This window comes from Ascidiella aspersa, chromosome 4 (assembly GCF_963924565.1).
Source record: "Ascidiella aspersa chromosome 4, kaAscAspe10.2, whole genome shotgun sequence".
NCBI lineage: Eukaryota > Metazoa > Chordata > Ascidiacea > Phlebobranchia > Ascidiidae > Ascidiella > Ascidiella aspersa.
In genome coordinates, this window is record NC_139450.1 from 11787703 (window position 1) to 11812618 (window position 24916).

General features: G+C 37.9%; 1 protein-coding gene across 1 annotated transcript in view; it reads right to left on the reverse strand.

Annotated features, from left to right (window-relative positions):
* The window catches only part of LOC146147876 (sucrase-isomaltase, intestinal-like), a 31605-nt gene that overhangs the window by 5526 nt on the left and 1163 nt on the right, over positions 1 to 24916 (reverse strand). The window contains exons 3-50 of the mRNA XM_083387953.1: positions 24612 to 24717; positions 24125 to 24341; positions 23600 to 23751; positions 23142 to 23310; positions 22663 to 22759; positions 22343 to 22581; positions 22000 to 22118; positions 21452 to 21641; positions 20874 to 20987; positions 20637 to 20724; positions 20269 to 20416; positions 20080 to 20204; positions 19425 to 19605; positions 18887 to 19006; positions 17846 to 17988; positions 17508 to 17611; positions 16824 to 16988; positions 15968 to 16126; positions 15623 to 15702; positions 14883 to 15040; positions 14127 to 14236; positions 13730 to 13878; positions 13372 to 13540; positions 12683 to 12816; positions 12253 to 12450; positions 11758 to 11896; positions 11218 to 11370; positions 10301 to 10505; positions 9652 to 9790; positions 9086 to 9254; positions 8666 to 8782; positions 8330 to 8478; positions 8092 to 8232; positions 7733 to 7858; positions 6993 to 7134; positions 6463 to 6627; positions 6198 to 6303; positions 5617 to 5779; positions 4956 to 5058; positions 4161 to 4315; positions 3204 to 3317; positions 2657 to 2814; positions 2345 to 2464; positions 1900 to 2027; positions 1547 to 1653; positions 1290 to 1410; positions 1033 to 1152; positions 866 to 962 (exon numbers count right to left, since the gene is read on the reverse strand). Coding sequence (XP_083244079.1) covers positions 866 to 962; positions 1033 to 1152; positions 1290 to 1410; positions 1547 to 1653; positions 1900 to 2027; positions 2345 to 2464; positions 2657 to 2814; positions 3204 to 3317; positions 4161 to 4315; positions 4956 to 5058; positions 5617 to 5779; positions 6198 to 6303; positions 6463 to 6627; positions 6993 to 7134; positions 7733 to 7858; positions 8092 to 8232; positions 8330 to 8478; positions 8666 to 8782; positions 9086 to 9254; positions 9652 to 9790; positions 10301 to 10505; positions 11218 to 11370; positions 11758 to 11896; positions 12253 to 12450; positions 12683 to 12816; positions 13372 to 13540; positions 13730 to 13878; positions 14127 to 14236; positions 14883 to 15040; positions 15623 to 15702; positions 15968 to 16126; positions 16824 to 16988; positions 17508 to 17611; positions 17846 to 17988; positions 18887 to 19006; positions 19425 to 19605; positions 20080 to 20204; positions 20269 to 20416; positions 20637 to 20724; positions 20874 to 20987; positions 21452 to 21641; positions 22000 to 22118; positions 22343 to 22581; positions 22663 to 22759; positions 23142 to 23310; positions 23600 to 23751; positions 24125 to 24341; positions 24612 to 24717 — 6771 coding nt within the window. The remainder of the gene's footprint in view (positions 1 to 865; positions 963 to 1032; positions 1153 to 1289; positions 1411 to 1546; positions 1654 to 1899; positions 2028 to 2344; positions 2465 to 2656; positions 2815 to 3203; positions 3318 to 4160; positions 4316 to 4955; positions 5059 to 5616; positions 5780 to 6197; positions 6304 to 6462; positions 6628 to 6992; positions 7135 to 7732; positions 7859 to 8091; positions 8233 to 8329; positions 8479 to 8665; positions 8783 to 9085; positions 9255 to 9651; positions 9791 to 10300; positions 10506 to 11217; positions 11371 to 11757; positions 11897 to 12252; positions 12451 to 12682; positions 12817 to 13371; positions 13541 to 13729; positions 13879 to 14126; positions 14237 to 14882; positions 15041 to 15622; positions 15703 to 15967; positions 16127 to 16823; positions 16989 to 17507; positions 17612 to 17845; positions 17989 to 18886; positions 19007 to 19424; positions 19606 to 20079; positions 20205 to 20268; positions 20417 to 20636; positions 20725 to 20873; positions 20988 to 21451; positions 21642 to 21999; positions 22119 to 22342; positions 22582 to 22662; positions 22760 to 23141; positions 23311 to 23599; positions 23752 to 24124; positions 24342 to 24611; positions 24718 to 24916) is intronic.

Sequence of the window (24916 nt, forward strand, 5' to 3'; positions counted from 1 at the left end):
CGAATTGTTGAGTACATGTTTGGATTAATAGGCGCAACAAAATCTATTCATTATGTAACCAGGGTTTCGAGCTAAACGGTATACTCTGCACACAAACTTTCCTAAATGTCGAACGGAAAATAAATTTGGTAGGTTTAACTAAAGTTGTATGTAAAAGTTTAAAACTAGAAGCAGAAAAAAAAATCGATCGCATGTGATAATTTTGATAGTTGCGTTTTTTTGGTTTTATTTAAAAAACATAGGCATATAGCTTCTTTCATTGGATTAATGTTGTACCGTACTGTAGATTCCCTTTAATATGACGTTGTTTGTACTAACAGGACGCAGCAAGCAATGATGTCATGGTTGTTTCTCTACACCGGTGGTAGGCAAACTGTGGGCCGCAACCCAAATGTGGAGAGCCTGTCGAACTATGTATTTTGCCAACTTTAACTTTCCGTAAACGAAATTTTTTTCGCGCTTTGGGTTCTACAATATGGCATGGCACTGTTTTGGGCATCAGGGCGCCGTGTAATATTCACCCTAAAATAAAATATCCTAAATCCGCCACTGTTTCGTAGTGGTTTTACGTAGTGGGCCTTCAACAGCTCTGAAAAGAGTACTTTGGGCAGCGACAAAAAAATTTTGCCGACCACTGCTCTACACGCAAGCCTTTGTAGCACAGTTAGTATGGGCTGACGGTCCCGGTGTGACCGAAGGTCGTGAGTTCGAAACTTGTGTTTGACCTGTCTTTCGTGCATCATTGCTTGAAGTATTCGGTTCGTTTGTCAAATGCTTCTGGTGAAACAAAGTTAAATATTTTAAAGCAAAGATACAAGAAATACTCGACAGAAATTGGGGTAAACACTAAAAGCGGGCTACTTACGAGGCATGTAAGGCGGGAAGTTATATTTCCCCGTGCAATTCATGGCGGCCAATTTGACTGGATCGTCGGGCTGAAAGTTGGCCGGCTCGTTCATGTCCTGGTTAAAAAATAAACGAAATGTCATGTTGAATGTTGACAATGCAGATTTTTCGTAATGCTAAACTCACGATCCAGAGTGCGTCGTAGTGGACACGCAGATCCTCATAAAAATAACGGCATTGCTCGTACCACCAATCTGTAACATTGGGCGCTGTGTAGTCAGGATGGTAAGTGTCCCCTGGCCATACCTAGAACATAACCGTCGTCGTGTGAAGCATTCCATTTACACGATAAAAAAGAAATCAAGTCGTTTATTAGAACTAGTGTTTGACTACATCGCTAAAAAAGGACTTGTATATTTTCTTTGTTGAAAATATCATATCACCTCAGTAACTAAGTTCTTGGAACCAGTGGGGTCTTTAATAAAGATGTCTGCCTCTATTCCGCTGTCGTACGCTCCGTAGCCTTCCTCTATTTTGATCCCTGGGTCGAGGATTACGACGTATCTACAGCAAGGTTAAACTGTTTATCCAACTAGGTATTTTAAAAATACAGAGATATTTGTTAGTGGATTTATATTTAATACCACGCAATAATACATGACAGGACACAGGCCGGTTGTTTATTAAAATTCGAGTTTACCTCATTCCATCGTTGTGCAGTTCGTCAACGAATTCGGGCAATCCGGCAAATTTATCGTGGTCGTAAGTGAACGACTTGTAACTATCCATGTAGTCAATGTCGCCGTACTGTAAAGTTAATAAACGAGAAAATTATTGCAAAGACAAAAACATAGTTCTCAAAACAACGTAAATAATTTTCCTCCTCGGCAAAATGTTTATATTCGTTTCGGGTCAAATCCATTTAATGCGGCTATGTTAGGCATTCGGTACGATACGATTCACTCACAATATCATAAGATAAGCACAACAATTTGTTCGACATTGAGACATTACTATTAGTGCAGGGTCTATATATTGTAGAATGACGCTTACTTGAATGTCGAAGGGAATCCGGGCAGCTCTCGTTTCGCTAACGACTTCTTTGACTCGATCAAGCGAACCGTAATTCCAACGGGATAGCTGGAAGCCAAGGCCCCAGTATGGCGGCATTACTGGGTTTCCTAGAAATGAAGTGTAATGCTTAACCATAAATTAAAATCTCTAGAAAAAAATAGTCAAATCTGGTCGACGTTTCTGACAATAACTGATGATAATACAAGTAACGTATCGAAACGTCTTAATCAAGATGATGTCGGTTTAGCTTAGCGTTAAAATTTGGCATCATTTTAAACAACGGCGATATTTAAAAGACTATTTTTTATAAATAAATCGTATATCATCTATGGATTTTTTATGGAACAATCGTATATGGCGTTTACATAAATGTTTTATTTGTAATTTAACAAGCTTTTTAAGTTGGGCGAGCGATCATTCTTACCGATAAGTTGGTGGTACTCTCTCACGACCTCTTCTGGCGAGTCTCCGACGAAGAGATAGAAATCAAGCACGCCACCAATGACGCGGTAGGTCAAAGCAGGGGTTGGCTGCAGGGTGACATCTTAAAATGACATTAAAATACATATATATATGTATATTACCAGGGAGATTTCTTTATGTTATACAAAATTTGGATTGAGGATAAAACCACTTTAATCACATCTTTTAATCATATACAATCATCGGTGTTTAGAAATATCAAAAAAAAATATTAGGGCTGTGAATTATACATATTAACAAAGGTGCTATTTACCCATCGCGTTCGAGTTGTGAAGATAAACGCCATACGATTTTCCATCGTTGCTGGATTCCATCGCCATGTAAAAGGTGTGGTGTCCGTACAAGTTCCAGTCGTCCACTGGAGCCACGTCGCGTGTGAAAATCGCCCATCGACGCCAATTAAGGTCGTGTCTTTATCGAAAGGACGTATAAACAAATAAGTCTTAACAAACGACAATTTCTTGTATTGTTCAATTTGACAGCGATGAAAAGTAGTTGCCGGAAACCACATCGGTTTAGGTGTAACTGCCAAATTAACCCTTTGATAAAAACTTTTTCGGACACAACAATCAATCGGAAGTGTTAAAACCCTTTTGAAGATGCCAAAAAAAGTTGTATCACGTTTACCAAAACAGGCAACTTCACATTTGTGTAAAGGCCTACATTGGCGATTAAAGTAATGCTTTTCAACGATTGAAGTATTTCTAGCAGCAACAGTGAAGTAACCAACTAAAAACTAACCAACAAAAAGTGAAAACGCTAAATTATCTGGCACAGGATAAACTATAATAAAATCCAACCTGTATCTCCTGTGGTTATGCTCTCCAAACCCGTATACGTTAAGCGAGGGTAGGCTGGTGGATATCTGCAGGAACTGGTCGGCAAATGAAAACGCGCTCACGGAAGAGTCGAAACTAAAAACATGTCAAATAATTCGCTTTTAGCTCACTTTCCTTAAAGTACAAATATATTTGTGATGTAGAATAAGAACTTAACCAAATGTTATATGTTAGAACAGTGCTTTTCAACCCGTGGGATGGTACGCACTTGTGCGGATGAAAAAAATTGTAATGCGAATGACAAACGTCGTGCGGATGAATGTGCGGATGAAAATGGTGCATATTATTATTTTTTATTATGTGTAATACAGTAATCAAATAAGCTGGTGCGCCTACTTATGCGTTACAGGTACAGTAATAGTGTATATCAGTGGTTCATTGCAGCTTAAGCCATCTATTTTATATCGGTTAAGGTCACGGTTTTAATAGACAAACACCCTTTCTTTGTTATTTCACAAATACAACTAAAGGTTGCAAACTTACTGAGCTTGTTTCGTGCGGATGGCAATTTTCCGAAATAAAAAATTGCCGATGGAAATTGTAAAGGTTGAAAAGCACTGTGTTAGAAGATGTTAAGTCCAACCAGCAATATCATTTAACAAAAGAACATCACATACACACCCCACAATAGTGCTTTGTGAGCAGTACTGGTTTCAAGTAGAATGCCCTAATATTTGGAGTAAATCTATTAAAATGGCTTTTTTTTACAAGGCAGTTAAACTTTGTGAATAGCGATATAAAAAATTAGTCCAGCACTGTTCTCTACCGCATATCCAATTGCAGTTTTACTTCCCAATCATGTAAGCATTGGAGTTATATAGGTATCACAAGTTGTTAACTTTGTCTGTCGCTTATAACTATTCAATAACCATCAATCATATGATATCGGTGTTGGTAAAACATGCAAGCCCGACTTACACAACATCGCCACCTTTGTGAGTTACTTTGATGGAAAAGGGATCATCGATAACTTCCACTTGGTATTTGGCGGCGGAAGAGTCAGAAGATACGGTTGGGTCTAGTTGTAACGCCATCTCCGGCACTTCGTAACGATTGTTATTTGGATCAGAAATCTGTTCAATACAAATCTGCTTGCAAACGAAGAGCGTAAAAGCATTGAACCAGGAACACGCATACGGTAGTAGCATTGGGGCGGTATGTAATTCATGGTTGTTTATATCCGACGACGCAGCACAAGTATTTTTTTTTGAATGAACGCGACAGAGTTTCAGCGTAAATTAACCGTAAAACGCCAACTGAAGTAGGAAGGGTTTGACGCTACGTCGTTAACAAAAAACAATCCAAATATAAATAAAATCTGACACACAATACCTTTGCTAACATGTCACAATTTGTTTAGAGTAAACAATATGTACATCCTAAAGAAGGGGTGAGGTTATCCCATTGATCAAGGTAAAATATAATGCTATTGATATATATTGAAAATATAACACAGCTCGCTTGAAGCGTTGCATTTCTAACACATGTTCTAACACAGAAGCTTCAAAGCCCTTGAGCACTACAAGCGTCTAAAACAAATCAAACCGGGTGTCCTGAACACACTTATTACAGGACCGTGGACAACGCGACATTTTTTAATAATTAAGCGGTATACTTCGCATATAGCATGTATTGCGAAAGGTCACATATTTATTTCACTATAATTTCAGTATCACGTTGTCTGTTTCTGAATAGTTTTGTTAAATCAAAAACCTTAAAATGCAGTCTGTTGTCAGTTTGATATTCGACGTCAAGCTTTATTTCCGCAATGTCGTCGCCATACAAGGTGGGCGTGTTTTTCCGGTGTAAGGTGTACCTGGAAAAATGACATAACTATGAGATAAAAGGAACAAATACGAGTATAACTTAAGATTTCGCAGATGCAGCCTTCTTTGAGATTTCGTAGCAAGTAGGTTGTGGGATGTGTGGTTAATACATTTACCAGCAGCTCTTAAGTCGAATTTTAAATTTAGTTGTAAACTAATCTGCCGTGATCTTTGGAGCTGTTTTGGACGTTGTTTGTGAAATGATTTTTTCTTTTTGTTTTTTGATCGTAAATGTTTTAGGAGTGTGATATAACCACTATAGCCTACACCCAACGACGAAATTCATGAAAGGAATTCTACATATTTCGCCACATTTTAGTGACTTGTCGCCAACTCTTAAGGAATTAGAAACATGAATATACTGATCAAGTTCAACCATTTTACCAGCCCAAGACTCTCATTTCGTTAACCAAAAATGCTTTAGATCAATTCAAAGTTGGGAAAATGTTACCGAATGTTGGAAAAAATACTACTTTGCGGGGGATGAAGGGACGAACTGGTTTCCAAACAAACAAGTTGGCTTATTGCCGACAAATGCAAGCACTTACGAATCGACGGAACCTCCACCACTCGATGTTCCTGATTCACCGGACACATGGTATCCGTGCAGGTCGTCCACATTGTGGAAGCACCGAGGCACGCCTGGTGTGTGGGTATCCTGCCACACGCAACCACGGGACTCGCAAGTGGAGCGCACCAGCAAGTCGGCGTCTGTGAAAGGTCCAAGGTTAATTAGGGAAAAAAAATATTGACATATTTTTTTCTGATAATAGTGCGTTGAAAAGTTCGTTGTTCGACCAGGTAGTTGTGTCCTAATTAAATACGTTTCCGCCATGTACGGATAATTATTTTAAAAACAAAACATAAATCGACCTTCCATACTTTCTTCCTTTAAAAATAAAAGTGCAAAAAGCGGCGAGAGTGCCAAAACAATACCGATAAGTTATACCAATCGATTTAATACCTGTTTAAACTATAGTTTGGCAGCTTGTGTCTGTCTTCTGAAGTATGGCAATATATGCTCTAACGACTGGGCCGTAGCTTTTCTAGTTTTTTTTTTAACTTTTCTTTATTTTATTTTTATCTTTAGGGTAACTTCCACTTTCTTTGCAAGAAAATAAACTTTCACCTTTGTTAAGGTCGGGCATGCAATCGAAGCGAGACCATTCGTTGTTCAGTTCCCAACGTAACATGAATTCGGTGTTGAGGCGAAAGTGAAGACCAGTCACCGTCAGCTAAAAAAAATTGAATCCTATTTTAGGGAAGAAGGCTCTTTTTGTTTAATTTTTTCAAGAAAAAAAAAGATACAGTAATGGGCGATATGCATGTAAAAGTTTGCTTAAAGTTTCTTTTTAGGTTTTCTTTGGTACAAACTGCCTGTTCCATATTCTCACCGTATTTGTTGCCGCGTCTTGACTGAACATGCTGGAATCTAGGGGTGTCATTTCGTTGTAAACGGCAGTAACGACATCCCGCAGACCAAATATGGTAACCGTTTCCAACACCATCGAATTGGACTCGGAATATCCGTCGTTAGTAATTCGGTTCTCCAAGACGTTCTGCGGAAGCAATCAAAATAGAAATGACATTTGTAATCTACACAGTGTTTACACCAAACATATATTATTATTAAAAATGAATACCTTATAAGTTCGAGAAAGTTTATATTTTCTATAAAAAACAAAAAAACGAATTTTAGCATTCCACGTTAAACGTATTTTTTTATTTTTTTTTATATTAACAAAAATAAACATGTTCAAACATGCCATTGATATAAATATTTCTGCACTTTTACATTACAGCGAAAAATGACACAAATTTTATACACAAAGTTTATATAACATACAATTGTACATTGTATTTAATTGATAATGAAAGACTAGATAAATAAAAAACAAGGGGCACCAAAACGTAAAAGTCTTACCCCTTCTGATGTGAAGGTGTTCATCGTGTATTGTTTGTCAGTGATTGAACCAATCGAGTCCCCATCGTCCCAGTACAGGTCGCCAGATGTTGCTTTGTAATCGTCGTCTAAAGCAACTATCAGACCGAATGCGTTTTGTCGGCTAAAACAGACAAACGAAAGTAATTTTTGCAATGTGAAGAGTTGTATCAATTTCATTAATTCAGTTCAATCACAATTACAATTACTCCTTGAAATGTTTCAACTACATTACAATAACAGTTACATTAAAAACTGTAATCAATTACAGCAATTACAAATTTCGGCATTAAAGCTTTAATTTTCTCAATATTAATGTATTAAAGCCAAAATTTTAGCAAATTACGATTACAATTAGAATAAAACAGAATGAAAATGCCTCAATTAAATTGCACTAAAACCTGTACTTTTACATCAATTACAATTACAAATAACAATTGATCTAACTCTGATGTGAATGTATGTACATTGTACAAAGTCTAAGATTAGTATACTACAAAATCATTATCATGTTATTTACTATGATCAATACTCGCTTATATGTATTGGTACAAATGAATCACTTGTTCTGTTTTTGCTCATTTACAATGTAGTGGAATATAAATTTTTAAAGTTATTAAAAGAGTTTAACGTGATGTTCAAACCAAGGAAAAGTACCTAAACAGAAGCCACTATTCAAACACTAAGCCGCGTTTATTAAAAAAAGTGTACTGTGAAACTACCTGAAGTAGGTTGTGTTGGCGGGCTCCTGGGTTGGAACGATGTAACCACCACGAACATGAAGATTGATATGATCTTTCGGTGCAGCTAAAGTATACATGCTTCCCCGCACTGGTACCTCCATTCCACTGTAAAAAACAAGGTTTTTAACGAGAATATTTTTTAATAAAAAGCTTTTTCAAAAAAAGTTTCTAAAGCGCGTGAAAAAACCTTCCTGAAAGCAGCAACTAGTTTATATATAACCATAATTTCCACGATTACCAGCGATAGATGAGTTAAGAATATTTTTTTTACCAACTAAAGGATATCGAAAACAGAAAATGCTTTTCAAGGCCTTGACTAAAATGGCGTGAGATCACACCTGTAATAGTCGAACCAACGAGCGTTTGGAAAGTATGCATCGACCTCAGTCTTTCCAGCTTCCAAAACCGGACTGATCAGTAAAGCTGGACCCCAGAGCATCTGATTGTCCATATTCCATGTATTCATATCATCGGTAAACCTAATGAATAGATGCCCAAACATAGCTGGTTTTGCAGTAAGTTTAAGCTATTATTTACGACAAATCAATACTTAAAAATTTTCTTTTTTAAACTTACTCGTGCAGTAGGGGGCGCACCACGGTAGATCCCTTGGTGTGTGAATGGTAGAACAGGGTATAGAGATAGGGCAACAGGGTGTAACGCGTCAACAAAACTTTGCGCACTGAGGCCGCAAACTCAGGACCCCAGGCGGCTGGATCTTGCCTCTGCGAAGCAAAACATGTTTGAACTTATAATAAATCTCAAACCATAGCTGGCTATAAAGCGTATTTTTTTTTCTTGAAGCTTATAAAATCGGCATTTTTACCCCTCTGAAAATAAGGGAAGCATAAACGTTTCCAAATGAAAAACAATTAAGGAACAATAAAATATCGAGTGTGGTTCGATACATACTCTGGTGTTAAGCATTGCGTGATTGCGGCTGAAAGGATAAAACGCTCCTAGTTGGCTCCAACGAAGACACATTTCTTCTTGCGCGTCTTCGAAGAAACCACAAATATCGGCACCGCTCTGCAAACATCAAATGTCAAAATAACAACAGTTTTACGCACATGCAAAGAAAATTGGATAAATATCCCGGTTTCTCTCAGTCAAAACGATCAATTAAGTCTTAAATTCCAAACCTAAATTATAAGCTTCGATTAAAGAAGTCAGTTGTATTTTACTAGTAATTATAATATGAATATTGGGAACTATAAAATAAAAACAAAATTAAATATAAAAAATTAAAAAGAAAATGTTGTCTAATACCGTTTTCTTCCGTTACTAGCGTAAATTGATAAATGAATGTGCTGCGTTACGGCCTTAACTTACATAGGGAAATCCAAACAGACTGAACTCGAACATTCCGATAATGGATGCCCGAAGATGCGGCCACTTGCTTGTGTTGTCGCCTAACCAGTGGCCTGCGTATTTACCAGCACCTGGATAGGTGGAACGACTGATGACGTAGCACCTCTTGCCAGTTGTGTGGCGACAAGCACTGGAAAGAAATTACACCTTTATTTACGTATACTGTTGAAATTACATTGCGAGATTTAAGAACTATAGATGCCTCAACGCAACAGTGTCAGAACTGTCTATGAAAGGTTTGTTGCAAGTCTTAAAGAATAAACAAATCTAATTTTAAGCACATTGATTCGTTGAGAGTAATTTTTATGTCAACCACTTGATGATTTCTCTTAATTATGTTGCATAGACACGATTTTCATTACTGTTACAAACCTGAAACTAACGGTTATGATAAAACTATTTTAGCTTCTCTTTAAACATTTTGAATCGTCAGTATGTTTTGGTGTAACGTTATAATTCAGGTAAGATTGTTTAGGTGCAACTTTGTAAGAAAAACATAAGCAGTTTAGTATTAAATCTTTACTGACGCCATTGTGGGTTCGGCTTGCGACCATCCGTACAAGCTGTGAACGTTGTAACGTAACTCGTCGGAATTGGTTGTTTTGGCGCTATATTGCTTGGCCGACATGCAAATCGACTTGTCGTACAGCGTATCGCCAATGACGCCTGTCGAATAAAAGTCAGAAACAATTTCGGACAAATATAAAATTACTGCATTTATTTTATTGCTGGTTAACGGCAAAAATGTGGTGCCACAACTTCAGTAAAAAAACGTATTATTATAAATGCATTTCGTTTAAAATGAGCTAAACAGTTCATTTGATGTCGTTGTTTAAAATGTATTTTGTATATAACGTTAATTTAAAGCACTAAAATTGTTGTAAAGCGAGTAGGCCTAAAGTTATTTTATTAAATACTTATCGTGCATATTTCCAATATGGTCAATAGCTTGGTGTTTCGAGAATAGAAATGTTTAAATGAAATAGCTGCAGATTGTTTTTGATTTGATGATTTGAGCTGATAAGGGTTAAATACCGTCCTTTTAGCCGGAGGTTAAAAAAAAATATGGCAGAACAAAACACACAGGTTTCAATTGCATTTCTAGCTTAACGCTCAAGCACAAATTCCCGGGCCAAAACGATTACTCGCAAAACCGTAACCAAACATCTTACTTACGCGGCATGTACGGTGGGTAATCATATTTGTTGCCATTGGGGCACACGTCCTCGCCCCTCAGTTCAAAGCTGGTAGGCTCGTTCATGTCGATCCACAAGCCGTCAAACTTCAGCTGCTCCTGGTGGAATCGCCAAATCTCGTCGCTCCACCACTGATGAGTCTCCGGCTTCAAGAAGTCCGGAAAAGCCACGTGCGCACGAGTTTCCTGTTGAGATTGAAGTTTTTTTGTTTGTTTTTAGCTCGTCCAATGTAAAGGCTTGGTTTCGTTATTTTTCTCGGGTTGTTTGTGATTTTTTGGTTATATAAGTATTTTGCACTAGACATGCGCTGCCGATAGTATTATTACCACTTTGCTATTGTTTATGTCTTTATGAGACGCCAAAACTACAACTTTTAAAGGACCATCGTTAAGATAAATTTTCAACAGAATAGATATATTCCTGACAACATTGCAATGGTAAATTTGGCAAGGAATCAAATTTTTATGAATTCGTTAAAATTGTTCAGAAAATACACTTTTTTTTAATTTTTCTCTTTTGGCATTTCATTGTTTCATAATTGGCGAGCTTTCATGGACTTTAAAACTCAAGATTGCTCCCGGGTCCAAAAAGCCACGTGCGCACGAATTTCCTGTTGAGATTTGAGTGTTTTTTTGTTCACAGTTTTCCGATGTAAAGTTTTGGTTTCGTTATTTTTGTCGGGTTGTTTGTGATCAATATATAGTTTGCACACAAATACTGAACTCGTAAATTAAATTTTGGTGATTAGAAAAACGAAATAATATTGCAAAAATGTTATAATCTATTAATCTTTCAAGCACATTTCTCACTTTTGTACAGTTTTTACTAAGACATTTATGTGGCTGATAATTTCATACCCGAAGAAGTCAGCATCCTATTAACACAAAACAAGATTACCAAAGTTGATTCGTTGTAGAGGGTTCCTGGCACGTCGGGCCAGACAATTCCGTAGAGTATTTTGCCGTTGGAATCACGAATGAATACATCAGCTGTAACTCCGTCAGTGTAAGCGGGATATTCCATCGTTTCGTTGGCGCTGATCGCAGGATCCTTATAGGAAAGACATTTACAATATATTCGCCAAGGCCTATCAGATTTATTTCAATCGGTAAGTAAAATATGAACCAGTGTACACGGTGTGGTGGTGAACACAAGAGTATTGTGTGGTATTTTGGCAATCAGTCAACATTACTTCGATATGTGTTTCATAAGACATCCAAGTTATGTCGATTTTAGTTAATTAAAAACAACGTTGCTCGTTTTTGCGATATTTTTCAAACAGCCTCCACGATTGTTTGTTACATCCTTTTAAATAACCTCTGCTGCCGTTTGACAGGTTTTAATTTATAACTACCATCATAAATTGCGTTAAATTACCATTAAAGTGTTGTTACAGCAATCTGTTTGGTTTAAATGTACACAAGACCTGCAACTCACCAAGATAATGACGTATCTCATCTTGTACTCGTCTCTCATCTTGTCAACGTATTCAGCTAGTCCAGCGTACCTAACTGGATCAACTGTGAAGTCTAACTGACGCTCCATGTAATCGATGTCGCCGTATTGGACATCCAACCTACAGCCAATTAAAAACGTTGTAATACTTTGCAAAGACGGTTAGAGAAACAATGTGCGATTATATAGATAAGACTTTTTTACGAGGATAGGACATACTTACTGGCCCTTCAATTTATCTGGTATTATTCCGTATATAGAAACCATGGTGCAGGCCAAGCTTAGATTATTAGCATGAAAAGCTAGATAGCAACTTACACTCAACCAATTTCCACAGGACTTAACTAAGAACGGTATAATACAAAATTTAAACCAATTCAGTTAATTAAATAAAAAAAATCTCGACGACACCAATGAACAGATATTCTCTTTTATCGCGCGTTTGGCAAACAAGAAAAACGAAATAAGAAGACCCACGGAATATCGTATTCTTTCATTCCCTCGACGACCTTCTGCACTTCCTCCAAGCTGCCGTACCCGTACTTGCACAATTGGAAACCGAGCGACCAATACGGAGGCATCATGGGCAGACCGATGGCCTGGCTGTATTGTTGTGTCACAAGCTCTGGCGTGGGACCGAGGAAGATATAAAAGTCCAACACACCGCCGATGGTCCTAAAAATTATCACAAGTCCATTGGTCACGTAAATTAACACTATGAAAATTTTAATCACAGCAAAAGTTTCCTATAAATAACTAAAATGTTACTTTAAAACTTTATGGGAAAAGACACCTATCGTGATTACTGAGACACAGCGAGACATTAAAATGCTATGTTTTGTTTATGACGCTTGCTTAATTTAAAAAAAAAAATTCGCATAAAAAAACTTTTGTTTTATATATTCACCTGTAAGTTATCGAGGGCATAGGAGTCAGATCTACTTCCATTGCGTTGCTGGTTAGAAGCAAAACACCGTGAGCGTCGCCGTTATTTTCCATCGTCATATGGTAAGGATGGTAGCCGTAAAGGTTGGCAAATTGCTGGGGTATTTAAACAAGGACATGTTACCGGGTCTATGTTCTACGGAAGGTTATAGCCGATTGGAATCACACTGACCTTTGTAATGGTGGTACACATGTTACCCGGTCTATGTTTTACTGAAGGTTATAGCTGATTGGGATCACATTGACCTTTGTAATGGTGGTACACATGTTACCCGGTCTATGTTTTACTGAAGGTTATAGCCGATTGGGATCACACTGACCTTTGTAATGGTGGTACACATGTTACCTGGTCTATGTTTTACTGAAGGTTATAGCCGATTGGGATCACATTGACCTTTACAAAGGTGGTACTTTTATCAGAAATCAAAATACATTTCGCGTTATTAACGATAAAAGGTATCAAACATCTGAGCCACATCAACAAACAAAAATGACGTTGATGTGTTACTATAGTAAAGCGCTACATCATGGCAACTTTACACAGCAACACATTAACAAATACGTTGTTTAGCGCTCGTAAAGGCAAACATCGTTATCCCGACACCTTGTTGTTTGCTTGGCTCTAAATCAAAGGCGACGGAAAAAGCTAACCTTCACTCCTTCGTCTCTGGCGTGGAGAGCCTGTGTAGTCCAGTAGAAGTCGTTGGCGTAGTTTGCGTGCTCAAACTCGCCCAGGCCATACAGGTAAGTGCTTGCCGCCTTCGTCGTCATTTGGATGTACTGGTCTTCAAATATTAGAGCGCCGACCGAGGTGTCCATTCTAAACACAGGAATATACAATGGTCCTCTATTAAGGTGCCCTTTTAATTTCGATTGCTTGATTCAAGATTTTTAAAGTTGATGATTAGAAACAAAAAACAGGTTCTCGACTCCTATAGAAGGTAAAATCAATACTGTAAATTTATACTTCAAAATATCTTTTTAAAGTTAAACTTTTAAGAAAACTTACATGACTTGTCGCGACGAACGACGAACGACTTTAAATCCGAACGGTTCGTCCTGGTAGATGACTTCGTACATAGGGTTGTCGATTGGCGAGTTTCTTTTTCCAGATATGGGCATCGGAACTTCGTATCTATCGCTATTCGGGTCGGATATCTAAATTAAATAGATTAAACAGTCCAAGAAATATTTAAGCTTAAATGTGTACTGACACCCCAAATATATACCGTATAGTAGTGTATATTTACAATTAGTGTTTTTACAACCTACTGTTGATTATCGTTATTACAAAAGTTGAAGTTACTTTTTTTTATTACTATAGTTGCGTCATTTGTGGAGTAAATCGAACCCTTACAAATGAAAATCGTTTACTCCTTCTTTGAACTCCATAAGTAGGCATTTACCTTGATACGAAGCTGATACTCGGAGTGCATTTCCACTTCGAACTTTAAACGTTGAACCGGATCGCTGTAGAACGTCGGCGTATTTAGACGTTCAAGAAAAACGAATTCCCCTAAAACAACAAAGTTTTTTTATATGGCTACTGTAGCTTGTCACTTATGTCGTCCTATTATTCAAGAACATTATTAATTAATCAACTGGTTTGTAAGAGAGTAACAACAATTATATTACTTGTGCGCTACAGTGCCTTGTTGTGCAAACCAATGATTCGTGTTATTGTTACAACTGAGCATACATCAATGTCGAGGTCCTAGGCTCGAATTTCAAGGCAGGCCATCGACCAATGCTACTCAACGAGATTTACGGTTTTGAGATACGAAAGTACATATTTTTTTTTGGTACCCGTAATTCAGTGAACTTTTTTAAAGAGAATGCGAAAGCAATGTTTTGGAAGCATAATACATTTATTATTCTGCCAATTTGTTTCTGCTAGCGCTTAGTAGACTAATGTCTCTTTTTTAGTTTCTTGAAAATGTCACCTAACCTTACCGCAAAAAAGTTAATAATTTTCAGTAAACTACATATTTGTTGAGGTCGTTATTCTGCACATAAGATGTCCGGATACGGATTATGGCAGTTAGCTAAGTGTCCCTGTTGTAGTCGTTTTTGCTGGTTTTAGCTAGCCTAAAGAGGAAACACGGTATTCCATTATTATTAAGAGGTTGTATATAATAGCAATTGCCAACAATAAACTTTACCATTTTCTGTGGCTTCTGGTGCACTGTCCTTCTTATAGGTGCCGTAGTTTTCAGGAAAAAAGCACCATGGTACGCCTTCGACTCCGGCCGAAACCCACATACAGCCTCGTGCTTCACAAGTGCTTTGGGAAGCCGACAACCCTGGGTGGCAGTCGTGCCTACAATACAAAACGTTTAACATCGTCGGCCTGTTTTCTAAGCATGTTTAAAAGGCGTGTACGTTTGAAAGAAAAGATGTCATGTTTTCCTGAAGCAGGTAACGTTTTTTCCCGACAGATTAAAAACAACAAAAAAGTTATTTTTTCATCTTTAAAACAATTTATGCTATACAGAGCCTTCTGCATTTAGTTGGGGGTTATCTACATCTAGTGTACTGGGATCTAACTAGTTTAAATCTATCCATCAAGCACATTAACGAATATCATGTTTTTTCGGTGTGATCATATATTTAAAGGTGACTGTATAATTTTGGCATTTCTTTGCTAACTATACCAAAAATGGACTAGCGTAGCAAAATTGTATATTCTATTGAGCAGTTTTATATCACCTTAAAACGTTTATGGAACCAATTTTTTTTTATATTACTTTATTAACAAAATAATATTACAAACACAGTCGATGCCATATTCTTGTTGAAGGATTTCATGCCAAATTTTTCCTTAATTAGGTAGTCAATGTTCAACCACAGGGTATTGAAACATAAAGTAAGCATTATTAAGGGAAATGCACCGATCACTTACCTTCCAATATATTCGTTTGTGTCCCACGTAATTTGCCAAACCTCAGTAAGTGGAAGACTCATTCCAGAAATCCTAAGGGTCTTGAACGGTAAAACAGAATGCAGTTTTAATAAATTAAAAATAGGTGGCCAACGGAAACCTAAATATACGAAGGAGAGCACCGCGGTTATAGCAGGTTAGACAGAATGGTTTACCATAAACGCATCTAAGTTGTAAATTTTTGGCATAAATATGAGTTAATACACATTTCACAACAGAGTACAGTGGTCAGAAATAACAGACCTGTTATTCGTTATTTCGGGCGCACTCTGCTAGGTAAATGATAAAAGCTATAAAGACTGAAACCTTAGTCGACGGGTCGAAGGTGAAATCGCTATGCGACACCCTGTTCACCAGCACCCTTGCCACTTGGTCGCTGTCTACTCCCATTACAATGACGTGGTCAAACACCATGCTGCGCCCGTCCTCGTATCCGTTGTGTTGGACGCTACTGGTGATAGATTCCTGGTAAAAAAAGCACTTGAATATAAAGACGTGATGCCACATGGATAAATATATAGTGCAGCGTTGTGAATTACACTTTTATATTTCTTTACATAACAGCTAGGTTGGATTGATTCAAAAATCATCCGCGTATACAGGCCTGCGGTCCCCAATGCCTTTATGTTTAACATCGAGCATGTCATCGCTTGTAAGTTGATCCAAAAATAAGGCAAATTAATATGGCCGCTTATATAATAATAGATCCATTTAGTCAGCGACCAGAAAGAGTTGCTGACCTACGAATTGAAATGACCTTATAGAAAAAGATCTGGCCTGATCGGTGCACTAAGTCAAAATCGATATTTCTCTTGAAAAATAATGCATTGTTCACACTATGAACAAAATGAAATTAATTTATAAATCGCACAACTTTCAAACAAAAACGTATGTACAGTGTGGGCCAAAAGTAGGTTTACAGTTATAAAAATAGGGTTTGGGTCTACTGTAAATTTATTGATCTGAGGTTCTTGATTCTTCTCATACACCCCGTTCTTTATAACACTCTCAAAAAAGAAATCCATTGGTGTCAGGTCAGGTGAGCGTGGTGACCATTCAATGCTACCTCTTTTTCCAAGCCAACGCTGTGGAATAACTGTAAGCCTACTATGGCCCACTCTGTATCTTAAAGTTAGGTAAATGATTTAACTGTGTCTTTCACCTTCGTGCCAGTAAAAGTGACCATTGTGTACACTCCATTCTCGAAAGTGTCTATCGAATTTCCATCGTCCCAGAACAAATGCCCGCTTCCTTCCATGTCGTCATTTAACGCGTAAATCAGCCCGAGTCCATTGTTACGTTGAAGTTCTGTTGTGCGGGCGGGATGCTAAGAAGACAATTCATTCTAAAGCAAGGGTATTCTTGGTTCTCTCGGATAGTAATTATTTATCACTTTTTAGAGAAATGTAATTTGGGGCAATATACACGTAAACCGTAATAAGGTAAGCGTGTTTTTTTTCATGAACGAAGTCAACCATTTAGCACCAATAGCCGTGTTAAGAATTTACTTAAAGTGGTGATAAAAATACAACAAATATAGGCTAAATTTCGTATAATCTAACTTTGGTGGTAATCGTCGTGTAAATAAAGTTATCCGTATAGCTAAAATGGGGCGAATTATTGATTCATTGAAAAATACCAAAAGTCACAAGTAGGACAAATAACTGTTTTATTACGCACTCTACAAGTGACTGTACAACTCGCAACGACTGCTAATGGTTAATCCCGTGAAGAATTTTCATTTTTTTACACTGGGCTTTTATACTATCATTGCTCATTTGGAAAAAACGTCTTTGTATTTTAACAACGGTAAAAACTCGAATTTAAGAATAGCAAATGGACTAACCTGGATGGGAATTATTGCTCCTCCTCTTACATGAATTGGCATATGATCCCACGGAGCGCTAAAGTAAGTCCATTGCTTTCGTGCCCCACTTGGTACTTCGGCACCTGAGGAAAATCAACAGTAACATTTAGTGAAAATATGCCAGCAGTTCAAGAGAAATATCGGTATACTCTAAAATATAGCCCTTGCTTCGCTCGCCCCGCCACGTTTTTAAATGTCTATAGGTGCGCCCTGAAGTAAAAAAAAATTACGAAACTCCGCTCTACGGTATAATAGGCCTGCATTGCCTTTTTAGCAGAAACATTGCATCGCAATATACTAAGAATATGTTGACTAACCTGTGTAATAGTCGTACCAGCGAGCATCAGGCACGTAAGCCCTGACCGAGTCGACGTCTTCGTATAACGCCGGGGAGAGTAGGATGTTGCCGCCCAATAGGAGCTGCTCTTGGATAGCGTAGGTTTCAAGATCCATAGGAAACCTAGAGACATGAAAAGTGTTAGGGCATGTAAAGTGCCCTGAAATCGTCTCTTTTACACGGAAGGCAAGCATATCACAGGCTAATAAACTTCAGCGCGTTTTAAAAATGGTAAGTTATTATTTATGTTTATCTATGCGTGTTCAATAGGGTTGTTCAAAAAAACACTTTTTTGATAAATTTCAGCGGGGACCCCCTTTTTTTGGGGGGAAACTTTAGATAAGTAATTGATATAATTGTGTGATAAGTAATTGATATAAAGACTAAATGCACTATTTTATTGATTTGATGTCATGTGTGCTGCATCTACTTTATTTTAAATTTTTAGGTTTTATAGTTCCTTTGTTTAACAATATTCAAGCTAATAAAGTTCGAAATAGAAGTTTTTACCCAGACCTCAATCGTCAAGCCTTACAGTGTGATGACGCTATACCAGGGGTGGGCAAACTGCGGCTCTTCTAGTTGAATCGTAAAATTCCAAAAAATTGTAATGGTTACCAAGAGTGCCGTTTATAAACGTTTCTCTCTTTTTTATTTTCTTTATTTAGGCCAGCATTTCGTTTATGATGTAACACTAGACATAGAGTCCAAAGAGTTAGTTAACAAAACACTGATATTAACAAATATTGTGCTTGTTATTTTGCTTTTACCGTTATTAATATTGTGTTGATTATTAACGTTTTGTTATATCACAATTCTGTTATTATTGCGCCTGACCTTGCATTATTTGCCGTTTTTGTATTGAAATAATTTTGAGGCTCTCTGGTACTTGTATTTTCTGCAAATAGCTCTTCCATTGAATACATTTGCCCACCCCTGCGCTATACCATCTATTATTGACAAAAACTTTTGAACCCAGGTTCAGGATAACCTAAATTTAGCTTAAAGTGCACCAACTTACTCTGCCATCAGCGACCGGATGACGGTACTTCCGGTCACGTGAGCATCGTGGAAGAGGGTGTAGAAGTGGGGAAGCACCTGATAACGAACGTTGTGGATCTTCTTTGTGGCGGTAACGAAACTAGAAAAAAAAATAAGCTCGTAAGTGATATATATGTGACACATATTGGTCAAAAATATCGAATCGAATTGTAGTATGTAGTTTAAATGCAGGTGTTCCTCGTAATTTATTTGGCAATGTGTAATTAAAATAATAATTTATGATACATATGATGGCAGTTATGGTACATATTGGTCAAAAATATCGAATCTATGTGTAGCCTGAAGTTTTAATGCACTGGCTTCATGTAATTTCTCTGATTATGTGTAATTATGGCGTGATTGGGTTATCAAATTTGCTGAACGAGTTGGTAAAAATAAAGCATCAGAAATTTCGTGTGTTTTACAAATATTTTTACAAAAAATAGGTAAAATATCCCGTAAGCAAGATAAACTAGCCAGATGTTAGTTTAATAAATCAAGTAGTTTCGATATCTTACCGGGATCCAAACACGGCAGGATCCTGATCCTTGAATCCGAGTCCGTTGTGATTTCTCATGAAGGGATAGAAAGCTCCAAGTTGCGTCCAACGCATGCAAAGCTCTTCCGTAGTATCCTGGAAAAACCCGCAAATGTCGGCGCCGATATATGGGATTCCGAACAGGTTGAACTCAAGCATTCCTGTTTGAATAAAATGTTAACTGTATCCCAAAGTAGGTTCAGCCACCAAATGTTCAAAGTTGTAAGTCTTTTGGGAAAAATTACTTGACATGAGTGAACTATTTTGCACAAATGACTTGACTTGGACTTGAGTCATTTTGGGAAATATCTCGGGTAAAAAAAAATGCTTGCTCTATGTGCGTTCGTTATTTTTAGTTAAGATATTACTCATACACGAACGAGTCAACAAATTTTTACGTTTTTTGATGTCAATTGACTAGAAGTTGACTTGCTCTAATAATGAGTGCCTTTTTATATAAGACTTGATTTGTACTTTGGTATTTTCCAAATTGCTTAGCTTTACAACACTAGTGTTACTAAGCTGAACTAAGAGCATATCCTTTCAAACGCATAGAAATATAAAAAGAAAGCATTAGCAAAAAAGCGATTGGGTAACACAAAGTCATTTCAAAGTTCAATTGCCGTCTAACCTACCAATAATGGACGCCCGAAGGTGCTCCCACATGCTCGTGTTGTCGCCCAACCAATGACCGACGTACTTTCCACTGCCGGGAAACGTTGATCGCGAAATCACCATGCACCGCTCGCCGGTGGACGAACTGCGGAAATAAGATAGTTTAGCCGATTTTTTTACTCCACTTTTAAACAACAAAGTATTCGCACCGACAAGCGTCCAGAGTGGGCTCCGACTGGCTCCAACCGTACAGGCTGTGCATGTTGTAATGCAACTCGTTGTGGTCGTCGGTGACTGGGTTATACTGGAGGTGCGACATGCAAGTCGTTTTGTCGTAGATGGTCGGACCCCAAATGCCTTCAAAAGTGGAATCGTTTTAACATCGATCGTCAAACAAAACCGTTTAGTTCAAAGCAGGCAATCGAAGTTTAAGGCTGAAGTCGTGAAAGCCATTCTATGTTTTGGAGCATAATGGTTTGAGGTTGTAGTAAAACGTAATAAGAGTATCCAGCCCATACAGAAGTAGGTATCATTTTGAACGTTTCCATTCTATATCAAATGATAAAAATTAACATACCAGGATGATAAGGGAGATTATGATCCCACTTTCCATCAGGACATCCGTTAACTGATCCGTGGACAAAGCTGGCAGGTTCGTTCATGTCCTAGGAAAAGTAATTAAAAAACAGTTTTAACCGATGCTTTGTTTAGGCTAATATGTTTTGTAAGAACCGACAAAAAAAACAAATATAAACGTACACTCCAATGTTCTGTGTTTAACAAATTTTAGAAAAGATGAACAATTACAACTCACGATCCAAAGTCCGTCGAATTCTATCCTTTTGTAAAAATCCACAGTTAGGTCTCTCCACCAATCGACTGTCTCTGGCAGCAAAAAGTCCGGAAAGGCCGCGTGCGCCCTGTAGTTCTAGAATTGTAAAAAAAAACAATTGACGCTAGAACGACAGGTCGCGAAGTGCGAACTACATATTGTGTGTGAAGCTATTCTGGATTTATTTTAGTTAACACCCCGTAATGCTTTAATGGCAACATTGCAAAACTATTTTAGCATTTTATGAACGTTTTTATTCACATTTAAAAGTTTGCCATATATTTTGTCGCGAAAGTAGAACAGAACAGTTGGTATCTAGGTTTAAAGCCACTCTGGCGTATTCTGTAGGCCATAAGCTTTATACAACTGTGAACTACATAAATAAATTGACTTTTTCATCAGAACACAACACCCTATACAGTATTACAAGAAATATAAATGTTGTTCAAAAATGAGGGAATAAAACAATCGTTTTTGTGCGAATGGTTTCGATCAAATTCACTTGAAGTTAGAGGAATGTAATGGTATTTTTTGCGATTAACGTCAGCTGCACAACCCACCTCTGTTTGGTAGTCCCAGTCCAACGAGGTGTTGATATAGATTCCGGGCAGATCGGGCCAAACCTTGCCGAACGCAATATCGCCGGACGGAGTGCGAATAAACAAATTCTCGGCCGCGGCTCGGTCGAAAGGTGGATATGTTCCAGCAGTTTCGTTGCCGCTGATTGCTGGATCGAGAATGATGATGTACCTATCATAGAGAAAAAACACGTGTTGTTACCGTAAAAGGGTCCTAGTGTTCGAAACCGACCCTCAGATAATTTTTTTATAACAATTTTATAAGCAACTATAACTTTGGGTATCGTTTTTTGCCAAATTAAACCAGTTTCGGTATGCAAAACTGTACATGAAAGCCTCTGAGAGGAAATAAATAGCACCAGTGGAATCTAAAGTGAGAGCGTATTGCTTGATAAAAAATATATCCTCACAGTAAATACTGAAAAAATGTACATAAAGCCTTTGCGTGGAAATAAAGAGTAGACTACTAATAAAAATCTAAATTAAAAGCCTATCGCGTGCTGATAAACCATATATCCTACAGTACGTACTTCATGCTGTGGGTCGACTTGAGATCACGAACAAAGTCTTCGAGGCCAGCGTACGTAGTTTGGTTGATAGTGAAGTCCAGCTGCCTGTCCATATAGTCAATGTCGGAATATTGCACGTCCTAAAAGATTAATTATAACATGTATTGTAATAAAATAACTGTTTATTTAATGCCATTAGGCCTATGCAGTAACGTAATAATAAACGAACAACCTCAAATCGTTATAGAGCTCGTTCGCCATAACCTTTATTTTGCAATAAAAATGGTAATTAACTTTGTTCTTTGACCACCAAATGTAGTGTTCTGCTATAGCTAAATAAAGCAAAGCATTAAATGTGACTCACATAAGGGTAATCTGCCGCAAGGTTTCTGTCAACAACCTTCTTTAACTTGTCCAAACTGCCGTATCCGTAACGGCACAGCTGGAAACCCAGGGCCCAGTACGGCGGCATGTAGGGGCGACCGATGGTGCCCGTGTATTCCTGTACCACCTGCTCGGGGCTGGGACCCACAAACATGTAAATGTCAAGCAAGCCGCCGATTGTACGGTAGGTGAGCGCTGGTGCTGGCTGCAAGGTCACATCTAGATCACGAAAAATCAGCAGTTCGGGTTAAAACAATAGGTCAAGAGTGTTGGTTGGTAAGAGAGCAAGCGAAAACTTACCTTGGGCGTTGCTGTTTAAAAAGAGAACACCATGGGCATTTCCGTCACCTTCCATGCACATGTAGAATGGATGGACACCGTAAAGGTTTGGACCAGGCTAAATGTAGACGCTCATTATTATAATAGGCAGACGATTGATAATATATTAAGCATACAAGGGGCAGTATTATATTGACTTTGAAATAAATATAATTTTGCTGGTTATATAGTTATGCGGCACAAAGGGTTAGGAGCGCAAGAAAGGTGGGCTACAAACGGTGAAATGTTGAACGCAACTGCTGTGAAGAATACATGAAACATTCATCCATAGAAAAAAAAACATTATAGTTTTAAGAGGGCCGAAAACGTCGCTAGGTATAGTTTTACCAAAAACATTAGTTTTAAGAGTTTTAAAAAACATTAGTTTTAAGAGGGCCAACAACGTCGCTAGGTATAGTTTTACCGGAAGCTCGCCAATGTAAAAGTTCTAACCAACTGACCCCCACTCCCTGGTCCCTGGAAAACATGCCGTAGGTTTTCCAGTTGAGGTCGTGCTGCCAGGTCTCGTGCATATGTTCGCCGAAGCCGTAAATGTGCTCGGAGGGAAGTTTGGTGGAGATTTGCACGAATTGATCGGCGAAGGTAAGGCGGCCAACTGAAGTGTCAAAACTAGGGAGAAATAACGAAAAAGTTATTTATGAGTGCTTCGGGTAAAAGTCGGCGCTAAAATCATGCTAAGAGTTTGTTTACTCTGTACACCAACCCTACCAGGACTGCAAAATTTTAATATTTTAAAACCGAACGTTGGTTTCCTTTTTTGTGATCCTTTTGTAACAAACGTTCTCATCTCAACCATGACAACGAACACAATTTGAATTTAAAAGATTTTTTTTTTAAACAATTTTAATTTATTTGGGAGCAGTCATAAACCGTCTGCAACCAATAGGAAATAACTTACAGAACGGTTCCAGTATATTTTCGGGTGACTTTGAAGGTGAAAAGATCTCCCGGCGTGTTGATAAACTGAATGTCGTAAAGTGGATCCAGGGCATTGACCGGGTCCTGATGTACCCACGGTATTTCGAATCGCTTCTCGTCGGTTGGATAAATCTGAAATTAAGTGTTGAAAACCATAAAAAAAAAATTAAGCGTTTCTGAAATTAAGTGTTGAAAATCATCACAAAAAATTAAGTGTTTCTGAAATTAAGTATTCAAAATCATAAAAAAATAACTTAAGTGTTGCTGAAATTAAGTGTTAAAAATCATAAAAAAATTGAGTGTTTCTGAAATTAGGTTTTGAAAAAAAACTTTTTGACAGTGACCTGTAAATATTGCAGAAAAACAAAACATTTTTCAATATACGTTTAGGTTGGTGATACGACGTATTCTTAGTAAATGTTGCCGGATAGCATTGGGGTTTCGTAAACATCATATTAGGACAAATAGGAGCTTAAACTTGGCAGATCTCTAGTAAAAAAACAACCTTGATGCGGAGTTTTTCGTTCGACATCCTGATGAAGTCAACGGTAAGTTTATCGAACTCTTGCCCGTACGGAGAGGCTTCCGACTTAGTTCTGACCAGGTTGACTTGGTAGCCACTGGGCGTCTCTATAACCCCGCCACTTCTCTGATATCCGACCCCGTCGTCGTAAAAACAAGATGGGACGCCTACGTCCGAAGCAGGGGGAGCCCAAATGCACCTGGTTACGTAAAGGTAGAATGCAACGTAAAGCACACTTAATGTGTTACTGAAATCGGTGCCAATACAAGTAGCAAATATATTGGTAAGTAATATGTGATACCGAAGGCAGTTAACGACGCATAAAGGCACTCTTAATCGCCCAAAACTACACAGCGGTTATCACATGGGCTTAAATAAATATTTGTCTCGAGCGGGCAAACAGCTATCGTTCAGATTGAGGCAATCAGGGTGTTCCTTTAAATTTAACGATAAATCTTATCGCGCTTACCCTCTACTTTTGCATTCCTCTGCGGTTGCATCACCTTCTGGCATGCAATTGAACCGATCGCTCTCGGGTACATTGGATGGGTCAGTGACAACTTCTTCGTCAACAACTTCGCAAAAAAGTAAATAGCAAATGTTGAGACACAAGTATTCCCAAAGCAGAATTTTGGTGCACAATAAAAATTGTTTGGCGGATGGGCGCTTACTGGGCTCGACCTGATCAACCAATTCATAATTATCGCAGAAACGAAAATTATAGGCCAACTCTTTGTAATATTTGTTTTTAAAATGAAACTAAAATTGTTTGCC